This window comes from Miscanthus floridulus, chromosome 4 (genome assembly GCF_019320115.1).
Source record: "Miscanthus floridulus cultivar M001 chromosome 4, ASM1932011v1, whole genome shotgun sequence".
Taxonomy (NCBI): Eukaryota; Viridiplantae; Streptophyta; class Magnoliopsida; order Poales; family Poaceae; genus Miscanthus; species Miscanthus floridulus.
This window is the reverse complement of record NC_089583.1, coordinates 106,677,815-106,688,175: the sequence shown is the minus strand read 5'-3', so window position 1 is coordinate 106,688,175 and position 10,361 is coordinate 106,677,815. Positions and strand designations below refer to the sequence as shown.

Sequence of the window (10,361 nt, the reverse complement as noted above, 5' to 3'; positions counted from 1 at the left end):
GTGAGGCGTTCTTCTAGTTAGGATAATTTCTATGACTATTAATTAAGGCATCAATCAGTTTTTAATAGTGACATGACATTAGAATTAAGGAGGCGAGAGAGAGAAATGTTTTTTTATAAAAAACTATGTAATAAGATAAAAAAAGATGTGATACGTACATAATAGGAGATATTATACACCCGATTGGATAAAAGTTTTATTTTGAACAAATCATTTATTGAGAATGAGTATAGTGTCTATATGATTTGGTAAATACAAAAATTATCTTATAATTTCTGAGTTGGAACTGCCCTAAATGTGCAAATGAGAGTTTATACCTCATGCATTGTTCTTTTGATTGAAGGGAAAGGAACAAGAATATATTAAAGTTCGACATAATATAATGTTCAATCTAGGTCCTTCCGTTGTCTTTTTTACTAGTAGCTTTCGTCAATGTAGTCGATGCTCCAAACAAGAGGGCTCTGTCAAACACCACAGCAAGCTGAAGTCCTCATGCTAAATCCGTCGATGAACCCTAAAATATTGGGCATACCAGGAGAACCAACGTTCTAGAATCAGACTGAAGTACATCTAAAGCAATGAAAGAACAATGATAGATGAATCATTGAGATAAAACATGTTGCAGATTAAGCATCTCCAGGCCATCAAGTTGGATACCTGTTTTTTTTTTTTACTCTGTAGCCATTAGCGATGAAGACGATGACCTATAGAGTTACTATTCCTGTATATGGAGAGTGATTAGGGGAACCTTCCTTTTTTTGTAGATAGTAACCATAAACTAACCTCCTACTGATGAAATTAATGCCAACAACGACGACTTTGTTATGAACACCAACGAAGTGATTACAGGTAAAAAAAAAATTCCTGAACGAACATCATATGTAATTACTATAGAATGGCTTGTTTCATATGAATTTTACTGAGAGGTTGAACTTCATAGAAAGTTTTTGTTTGTGTCACTCACTCTTGTCGAATTTCCTTGACTTCCTACACTCCATCCAAACGATCAATCTTGCAGTTTCCTGTGTTTCATCAATCCGTATGATTCAAGATGTGACAGCATTCTATTCCTGCCTTTTTCCTATTACTGAGTTTCTAGAATTTTGTGTTCCAAAGATGCCCTAATTGAATTTATGTGTTTTTCTGCTATCTATCCAAATGTTCACTCTTATAGTTTCCTACGTTCTTCCTACTCTCTGTTTTCTAGAAGCCCACATTCCAAAGAGTCCATAAAGATTTGAGGTAGCTAAACCAAGAACATCATCAGGATCAGAGTGTAGGCATGTGCATCAAGGTGCTGCATGTGGCAATGCCTGTCTAACCGCAGGCCAGATACCCGCCATGTATTGATGAAGCAAAGACATGTTTATTTTTCCATTGTGTGAATCGGACGTAGACACTTGTTGGGCATGCGGCAATCACACTAATTGCTCATTGGGATCCCCTTCTCTAATCTTTAGAGCTCTAAAACCTTTATAGCACTTTAGCTCACTTTGAGGTCTAAAACTCTAATTTGAGGTGGGCTAAAGTTTAGAGCTAACTTTAGACCACCTATCTTGAGACTTTAGATCTAAAGTTTACTGCTCTATAGTTTAGAGCAGAGGATCCAACAGACCCTAAACACATATCTGCACATGGAAGATTTACACGTGGTGAGCTAGCATCAGCGAAAAAGTTCATGAGGCATTCGAAGAAGCTAGAATCATTTTCACAATAACTATGGCGGATCTATATAGGTGGTAGGGGTGCCAGCAATCGAAAAAAAATAGTTACTATAATCATATTTTTGCTATATACGTACTTCTGCGCTAAAAATTTATACACCTATAATATAAAGCACTATCTCTCATTTGCTTCCGTCAACGACGATTATAAGGATCTACAAACACTAAAACTATATCTACAGAAAGGTCATGTTCGGCTGGCTGAAAAAATGGCTGATACTATCGATGCTGATTTATTGTGAGAAAAAAAAACTACTATTTCACTGAAACGATACAACCGATCAGTTCAAACGAATAGAGAAAAAAAAAAGGTTATACGTGGGGTGAGTTGGCACCGGTGAAAACTGCTTTGAGACCATCGAAGAGACAGAAATCCTTTCCGCGACAAGGATCTAGGTATGCAACCTTCAACCTTATAATAGTCGTACATGCTGTTTGTAACACTGACATATGGGTCCCACAATGAAGTTCTGGCTTCAACCATGACCCAAGGCACGAACGGGGAAATGTCCAAAACCAGATGAACCCCGTGTGCCGTCTCGCTCCCTCCCGCGCCCGCGCCTCCACCACTCGCTCCCTCCGCCTCCGCTCCACCATGCCCGCCTCCCTCCTCCCCTCGACCTTCCACCCCCACCACCTGCGCCGCCTCGCTCCCGCCGGTTGCACTACCTCACCCGCAGCCTCCTCCTCGGCCTCCGTCCCAGCGAGCCGCTACGACTTCGAGCCCCTCCTGGCCTACCTCTCGTCCCCCTCCGTAGCGGCCTCCCTCACCTCGCCATCCCCGCCGGCATCCGTTCCGGCGCCCGAGCACCGCCTTGCCGCGACTTACTCGGCTGTCCCGTCGCACGAGTGGCATGCGTTGCTGCGTGACCTCGCCGCCAGTGACGCGTCCCTGCCGGTGGCCTTCGCGCTGCTACCTTTCCTCCACCGTCACCGTCTCTGCTTCCCGCTCGACCTCCTCCTCTCGTCTCTCCTACACTCGCTCTCCGTGTCCGGCCGCCTTCTCCCGCACTCCCTCCTCCTCTCCTTCCCGCCGTCGCTCTCCGACCCGCCGTCCCCGCTGCTGCTTAACTCCCTCCTCGCTGCCTCCGCCGCGGCCTCGCGCCCCGCCGTGGCGCTCCGGTTGCTCTCGTTGCTCCGCGAGCACGATTTCCTCCCGGACCTCGCGTCCTACTCGCATCTCCTCGCTTCGCTGCTCAACACGCGGGACCCGCCCGACGCCGCGCTGCTCGAGCGCCTCCTCGGTGACCTCAGGGAGTCGCGGCTCGAGCCCGACGCGCCGCTCTTCTCGGACCTCATCTCTGCATTCGCGCGGGCGGCGCTACCGGACGCCGCGCTCGAGCTCCTCGCCTCCGCGCAGGCAATCGGGCTCACGCCGCGGTCCAACGCGGTCACCGCGCTCATTTCCGCGCTTGGCTCTGCGGGGCGCGTCGCCGAGGCGGAGGCGCTGTTCCTCGAGTTCTTCCTTGCTGGGGAGATCAAGCCGCGGACGCGTGCCTACAACGCGCTGCTCAAAGGGTATGTCAGGATTGGTTCGCTCAAGAATGCAGAGCAAGTTCTCGACGAAATGTCACAATGCGGAGTCGCCCCAGACGAGGCCACTTACAGCCTGCTTGTGGACGCGTACACAAGGGCTGGGAGGTGGGAAAGTGCGAGGATACTGCTGAAGGAGATGGAGGCTGATGGAGTTAAACCAAGCTCGTATGTGTTCAGTCGGATCCTTGCAGGATTCCGTGACAGGGGGGATTGGCAAAAGGCATTCGCAGTGCTCCGAGAGATGCAGGCTGGTGGAGTAAGGCCAGATCGGCATTTCTACAACGTCATGATAGATACATTTGGGAAGTACAACTGCCTTGGGCATGCTATGGATGCCTTTGACAGAATGCGAGAAGAAGGGATTGAGCCGGATGTTGTCACATGGAATACTCTCATTGATGCACATTGTAAAGGAGGGCGGCATGACCGTGCTATGGAGCTGTTTGAGGAGATGCGTGAAAGCAATTGCCCACCAGGCACGACCACATACAACATCATGATAAATTTACTCGGAGAGCAAGAACGTTGGGAGGGTGTGGAAGCAATGCTATCAGAGATGAAGGAGCAGGGACTGGTACCCAACATTATCACATATACTACTCTCGTGGATGTGTATGGAAGGTCCGGTAGATACAAGGAGGCAATTGATTGCATTGAAGCGATGAAAGCTGATGGCCTCAAGCCATCGCCTACTATGTACCATGCCTTAGTCAATGCATATGCTCAAAGGGTAAGGAAGTCTTATATTGTAGCATATTTTTCAACTATAGTTACCAACAAATATCCTGTACCGACACCTGGTTATGACCAGATAACCCACCCCGAAAGCCTTGATGCAGAATTGATTAGCTGTTGTGCTACTGTTGAGATTTACTTCATAATACCCAGTACTATTCTGCCAACAATTGACCTGCACAATCTAATTACAAGTGGAATCTATATGTTCTGACTTTGGTATCTACCTAGTTGGTTTCTAAAGTTTTTGTATAATATGATTGTTTGCTTAGTTGAGTACACAAACTAGGGTCGTAGTGTTGATACATTTCAGCCAGATTAAGTAAATTATCTTATTCAAATTAAAATTTTGGGTTCTCACTGTCCATGCATGATTATCTACAGGGTTTAGCAGACCATGCATTAAATGTGGTCAAGGCTATGAAAGCAGATGGCCTGGAGGTTAGCATCTTAGTGTTGAATTCGTTGATTAATGCTTTTGGTGAAGATAGAAGGGTTGTTGAAGCCTTCTCTGTGCTGCAGTTCATGAAGGAGAATGTGAGTCTTGTTTTTCACATTTTCTTATTTTGATCTGCTTCAGACACTCATGTTACTTGTCGACTGTCATTCTTTTTTATCATACTGTCTTTGGCAATTCGTCTGTGTGTAATGGAAGTCTGATATGTTCTGCATTTCATACTGCAGGGTTTGAGGCCTGATGTTATAACATACACAACATTGATGAAAGCTTTAATACGTGTTGAGCAGTTTGATAAGGTAAGTCACAAACTCTTGTGTTTCTCCTTTCTCCTTGCCACGATAAAGTAGACACACCTCAGATGATCAAAATCTTACCTGCTAACGTTACATGCTATCAAATCCATTAGATCTAATAAATCTGATCCATTTGATAATCTAGCTTTTGTTCCTCTCAGATAATTAGAGTAGAAGCTATTGCTTTTTATATCTTGTAAACCAATTAGTTATCTTATATTTAAAATCTATAGTTTCTGAACGATTTATATAGCCGTAAAACTGCAAGCTCCACTGGTGGAATAGACATGACCTGAATTCTGATCCTTGCGGTTTTGCCAATAATTTAACAGGTTCCTGTTATCTATGAAGAAATGATCACATCAGGCTGTGCCCCTGATCGAAAAGCTAGAGCAATGCTGCGGTCAGCTTTAAGATACATGAAACACATGAGGGTTGCATAGGAAATTAGACATAATTACTGATACCACCTGATAGAATCATAAACCTTCTCCTGATCTTATAGAACATTTCAACAGAAGGTTAGTACTGGTCTGATGCTTGTACATTGCTGTATATGTTTTCAAGCTTATTGGATAAATAAATGTATTTTTTTGCTAAGATGTATGGTTATATATTCATCAGGTGAAGCACAACATGCTGATTGCCACGCTCTGCTTTTGCGCAAGATGACAGAATCAACAATATCTTCATTTTGTCTTCCTAATCACCTAGGGGAAGGGAAGACATACATCTTGATCATTTGCAATGAAAATAGGTTAAATACATGACACCAAGAAGTGAGGATCTTGGTATAGGAGACAAATACAGAGTCTGTCCAGACCTCAAAATTTGAGTTGGAAGATTGGAATTGACATTGGTTTATAACTCAATTCCAGTATTTTTGCTGAGAATGAATTGTAACATGGAATTACAATTCCAGCTTTTCCAAATTGTATTTAGACGTAGACATTTCTAGAATTTGTCTAGGGCAATACAAAGGAAATGTATTACATGTTTATTGCCTAAAAGAAACAAACACACTATTGGCTTTGCCCTTATCATATACAATTTCACTTAGATGACGTGGAAGCAATAGAAAAAGAGCACCGGTATTCTAACAGTACACAAGGTTATCTGGGAACACATCGTGTTTGTTCTCAGGAACATCAGAACTTAAGGAGGTACGGTGTGGTACACACATAGTGATTACGCAAAAACAGCAAGCAAACTAAATTAGGGCACTGGACATGACAAATAAACATTAAGCAGTGACACATATATTGAGCAAACACATAGATTGATACATTGCAGTGAAGAGTTGGAAGTTACAGAACGAACTTCCAAGTTTAAACAATGCTAGCGATCCTAAGATAGAACTGGCATAAGGATAGATATTGTCTGAACCTCACTTCTTCCCAATCTCCATCAACAACCAATCCTTCCTCATGTCCATTGGAAGTACCGTAAGACATTCAAACTTACGATCACTGCTTGTGAGGATACGATAGGCCCTTAGCAAGTCATCACGTGCTAGGTTGGGTATTGCTTGAAGTGTTGCAAAGATTTCCTTAGGGGATGCACTGTTTGGCTCATCTAGAGTCTCATTTGACTTCATAGATATTTGGAACGAATTTTTTATGTCACCAGACATGCAAAAGAGAGCATCATTTGTTCTGAACCTCTTCCTCCTGCCTTGTTTGTTTGATTGGGTCATTAAGGGTGGTCCAGGACGGTATTGACTGCTAGGTCCAGATGTTGAAGGTGAACTTGGAGTATGGTCCTGGACATCTTCGGCACACTTCGTTGCCAGCTCTTGGCTATTCTCAGCACCTGCACTGACATCTTCACTTGTGGCAGAAGGATCTCTGGAGAATATTAGGCTTATTGCGCCCCAGTTCTTGATAACTTTATGCTGATAGCAAGCAGCAGCTTTGTTTTTCTGCAAAATAACCATCAAACTGAACCATGAGCCCAAACTTATTTCTGTACAAATTAACAAAAGCGAATGCATTTGCCCCACCTCTATGTATCTGCTCCAAGCATCCTCATTGTGAATCACAAGCTTGTTCCTATCCTGATCCCACTCAAATCCATCATGAGCGAGTATTCTGCCAAGTACATTGCAGTGCTTGTCAAACGTCTTGCATCTTGACATCACATGGTCCTTTGTGATGTCCACGTTGCACTTCTCCCGCACATTCCTCACTGCTGCAGTGTATACATGTGGCTTCCACCCGGTTGCTGTGTGACCCCCATTGTTGTGATGCTCAACAAGAACATCCAGGAGCACCTGATCCATATCATCCGTCCAAGTAAGATAGCCCCTATACTTCTTCTTCCCATTACTTGCACTCATGATACCAGATCTGTAGTGCTAAAATCAGGCAAGCAACACATTAGCCTGATTTATAAGATTTGGTTGCTACAGGTGAATCATGATAGGGTATTTGGGACATGGGATGGGAGACAGGATATCCAGATGATTAATTCACAAAATTGCAATTGTTTTTTCTTCCTTTTTCAACCCTTAGCGTCTGATACCAGCAATAAGCAGTTGAGATCTTGCAACGAACCTTATGGTCTTACACCTCTTTATCTGGCCTCGCTGCGAGGCGCTGCTCTACTAGGAGTTCAGGACAGCATCCTGCAAGTACGAACGCTTCAGTAATCCCAATAGTAAACAATGCGGGCCTGCGGCCAAGGAGCAAAGCATCGAGCAAGGCAGAGTCGGTCGCGTATACATCTGTTGGTAGGGGGTGGGGTGGGGGCAGGGTCTGGATTCTGGAAGTTGGATGTAGAAACCCAGCTACAGGGATTAGCAGGAGGAGGAGGCCGGCGGGCGGCGGGTGGTGACGACGGTGGGAACATGGACCTGGTCACCATCTCCCAGGTAGGGTTAGGGCAGGAGAAAGAGGATTCGCAGCAAGAGTGGAGCGGAGGGTTGAGGTGAGGGCGTGTCAGAAAAGCACCGGAGACGAATAGGGCGCCGGTGAGGAGGATGAAGAGGGCGGTGGAGATTTACCTGTGGCCGCAGGCCGCTAGCGGGGGAGACGAGACGAGGAGGAGCGGCGCCGCGGAGGCCTGAATTAGTCAATTCCAAAGGATTCCAGGTTTCTGGGTTCGGAATTGAGGTCACCTGATGAAGTCCATACAGAATTATCCGGAATGGTATTGACATGCTTGTCAAATATATACCTCATCACTCATATAGTTTTCAAAGTTCGCAAAGCGAAAAGTTTAAACATCGTTCGTCCATACGCATCACTAGAAAGCAAAATACAGTGTTCATGCCTAACACTCGTTGTCCACACTATGTTCTTCGAGATAGAAGTATCCGAAGATGACGTGAGGCTCACTTGCAAAACAAAGCACCTTAATTACAAGAAGGTACTCCGTGGAATTTACTAGAATATTGAAATCAATGCATAATGCATTTGGCAATAGCAAGGATTAAGATAGGGGTAGGCTTCTGGGTTACCTGTTTAATTGGGGTTTCCGAATTTCATACCCGAATTTTTTTTCTTCAGAAAATGGCACACAATATTTTGGGTACCCAAAATTTTAGATTCGCGTATTCCCGAAATACCCAAAATCTTGAAAATCATAAAAAAATTAGAAGATATAGAATTATAGCCGTAAATTTAAGCAATATAAACAACAAATTTTATTAGCATTTTAGGACAAAAATAGAATCATTGCATCATAGATCAGTAGGCTATAATTACGTCACTATTAGCATTAGATAATAGCACAAATGTTAAATAGCATATAATCTTTCTCTATTTCGTGTAAATTGGGTAAATCGTTACTGGGGACAAATACCCGAATTACCCAAACTAAAATCATGTTTCTAAATTTACTGTCCAAAATAGTGATCGGGTATTTTGGGTTTGGGTATTTCGGAGTCGAGTTTAGATAATTCAGGTATTATGCCCATTCCTGCTCAAATTTGAAATATAACAAATTTCATCAAATTTTGTTGTGGAAATTGTTTTTAAATTATGTCATAGAGCTTTCTAAATTTTTGATGTCAAAATAGGATAAAATCACATAGTACTTACAAAATTTAGGGCAAATCCACGTAGGTGTACTTGTCTTTTTTTATAGCTGAATCGACTGCGAAAGGAATAGGAGCAAACCTAGTCTTTAGTTAAAAAAACGCAGAAACAAAGAGCCTGATCACTTGACGTTGCTACTATTTGGTTTACTACCAAAACTTGCTAGCATCTCACATTTGCATTGCCAATCTGTGACATTTTTCTTTCACTAAACTTTTGGCAACTTCTCGTTGCCAAATTTTTGGCATAACAAATTTTTGGTAGCAGACCAATCAAAACTAAAATCACAAAGTTGAAAATTTGTTGACAAAATCAGCATAGGTATCCAAAGTAGGGATATAAATGCAAAAGCCCCTTATTTAGAGTAATACACTTAGAGCCTATTTCTAACGCAGAATCGTACATGACTTTTACTGTAATCAGTTTAATTTCACAGAAAAACATAGGAAAAGTTTTACTGCATTCCAAACAGAAATTGCCATGATATATATTACTAGAAATTGTTAGCATAGGCTAGTTTTTCATTTAATACATAATTTTTCGAACTTGTCATTGTCGTCCGGTAAAACGTATGGTGAAAATTATGTTAAAAAAAGTACTCTCTTCATTTCAAATTAGAATTCATTCTATTTTGTTAGTTATATATTTTTATTATATATCTAAACCTAATTTATATCTAGGTGCACAGCAAAAATACTGTACGTACTTATAATTTGGAAAGAAAGGAATACATGATAACTTCTTTATTATTATTTTACACTTTTCCTATTGTGCAGTCGCCTGAAATCTGAGTTTGTTTCAGGCGACGCTCTGTCCGTCGGATGTTCTCGAAGATCCGCCTGGTTTGTTTCGGTCCGATGTCTCTTATTGGGTCAAGGCACTGGAAACCGCACCCGCTAACACCGCACCTAGCCTGCCCGCCGCATTACTCGAGTGCTCGACCACACTCCTCTCTGGCTCTCCCTCCCACCCTCTCAGTCCCAGATCTGCCCGCTCCTCTGTCTCCTCCGGCTCCCTAGCAGATGGAGCACCGGCTGCGGTGGCGGTGGCGCTAGCGCATCCGCTTCTCCTTTCCTTCGGCACCACAGTGGCCCCTAGTGGAGGACCGGCGTGCGCGGGGCAGCAGCGGTGGAGCAGTGCGCGCGGCGGTCATCTCCCAGCGGTGGCTGCTCCCTGGTGGTCGTCCCGCATCCCCGTCGCGGCGCTCCGTTGAAGGTCTTCCAGAGGATCTCCGGTGATGCACTCTTGTATGTGCCTGCTGCATCTCCTTCCTCTTTGTTGCTCTGTTTGCTCATGTGTGCAGTCAATCCCATTTCCTACATGAAGCAGGGAGAGGCGATTTCATCCAGGTCAAGGTTCAGGCGTTCAGCTTGATTTCACCGACACGGATGCTGTTGAAGCTCTCCGAGGAGCTCCGGGGATGCCCTATGGTGCGTGGTTGCTTCCTGTCCTTCCTCTTTGTACCCGTCTTCCTCATCTGTTGCATCATGTATCCCATCCCCTTTCCTGATGTGGGATCGATTTGTTTGATTGGTTCAATCTTCTAGTACCTGGAGGGCATATGTTTAGAGTT

At 43.8% G+C, this 10,361-nt stretch overlaps 2 protein-coding genes across 3 annotated transcripts; one reads left to right on the top strand and one right to left on the bottom strand.

Moving 5' to 3' along the window:
- Positions 1-2,256: 2,256 nt before the first annotated feature.
- On the top strand, positions 2,257-5,844 carry LOC136550259 (pentatricopeptide repeat-containing protein CRP1, chloroplastic). Its single transcript, XM_066541764.1, has 5 exons — positions 2,257-3,990; positions 4,380-4,532; positions 4,680-4,751; positions 5,081-5,269; positions 5,373-5,844. Exons 1-4 carry the CDS (start codon positions 2,320-2,322, stop codon positions 5,189-5,191), a joined length of 2,007 nt encoding a protein of 668 aa, XP_066397861.1. The 5' UTR covers positions 2,257-2,319; the 3' UTR covers positions 5,192-5,269; positions 5,373-5,844.
- Positions 5,845-5,978: 134 nt separating this feature from the next.
- LOC136550260 (uncharacterized) lies at positions 5,979-7,984 on the bottom strand. Of its 2 annotated transcripts, none has more exons than XM_066541766.1 (4): positions 7,753-7,984; positions 7,304-7,374; positions 6,751-7,096; positions 5,979-6,669 (listed from the first exon to the last, which is right to left on the bottom strand). In XM_066541766.1, exons 3-4 carry the CDS (start codon positions 7,084-7,086, stop codon positions 6,136-6,138), a joined length of 870 nt encoding a protein of 289 aa, XP_066397863.1. In that variant the 5' UTR covers positions 7,087-7,096; positions 7,304-7,374; positions 7,753-7,984; the 3' UTR covers positions 5,979-6,135. The 2 variants fall into 2 exon arrangements, with proteins under 2 accessions (XP_066397863.1, XP_066397862.1); XM_066541765.1 differs by having other exon boundaries at positions 6,751-7,104; positions 7,753-7,983.
- Positions 7,985-10,361: the final 2,377 nt, after the last annotated feature.

Excerpts from the sequence above, each read along its gene's own strand:
- LOC136550259 (XM_066541764.1), top strand. The coding sequence starts at position 2,320 with ATGCCCGCCTCCCTCCTCCCCTCGACCTTCCACCCCCACCACCTGCGC. Across the intron at positions 3,991-4,379 it reads TCAATGCATATGCTCAAAGG|GGTTTAGCAGACCATGCATT; the intron begins GTAAGGAAGTCT and ends GATTATCTACAG. Across the intron at positions 4,533-4,679 it reads TGCAGTTCATGAAGGAGAAT|GGTTTGAGGCCTGATGTTAT; the intron begins GTGAGTCTTGTT and ends TTCATACTGCAG.
- LOC136550260 (XM_066541766.1), bottom strand. The coding sequence starts at position 7,086 with ATGAGTGCAAGTAATGGGAAGAAGAAGTATAGGGGCTATCTTACTTGG. Across the intron at positions 6,670-6,750 it reads CTTGGAGCAGATACATAGAG|AAAAACAAAGCTGCTGCTTG; the intron begins GTGGGGCAAATG and ends GTTATTTTGCAG.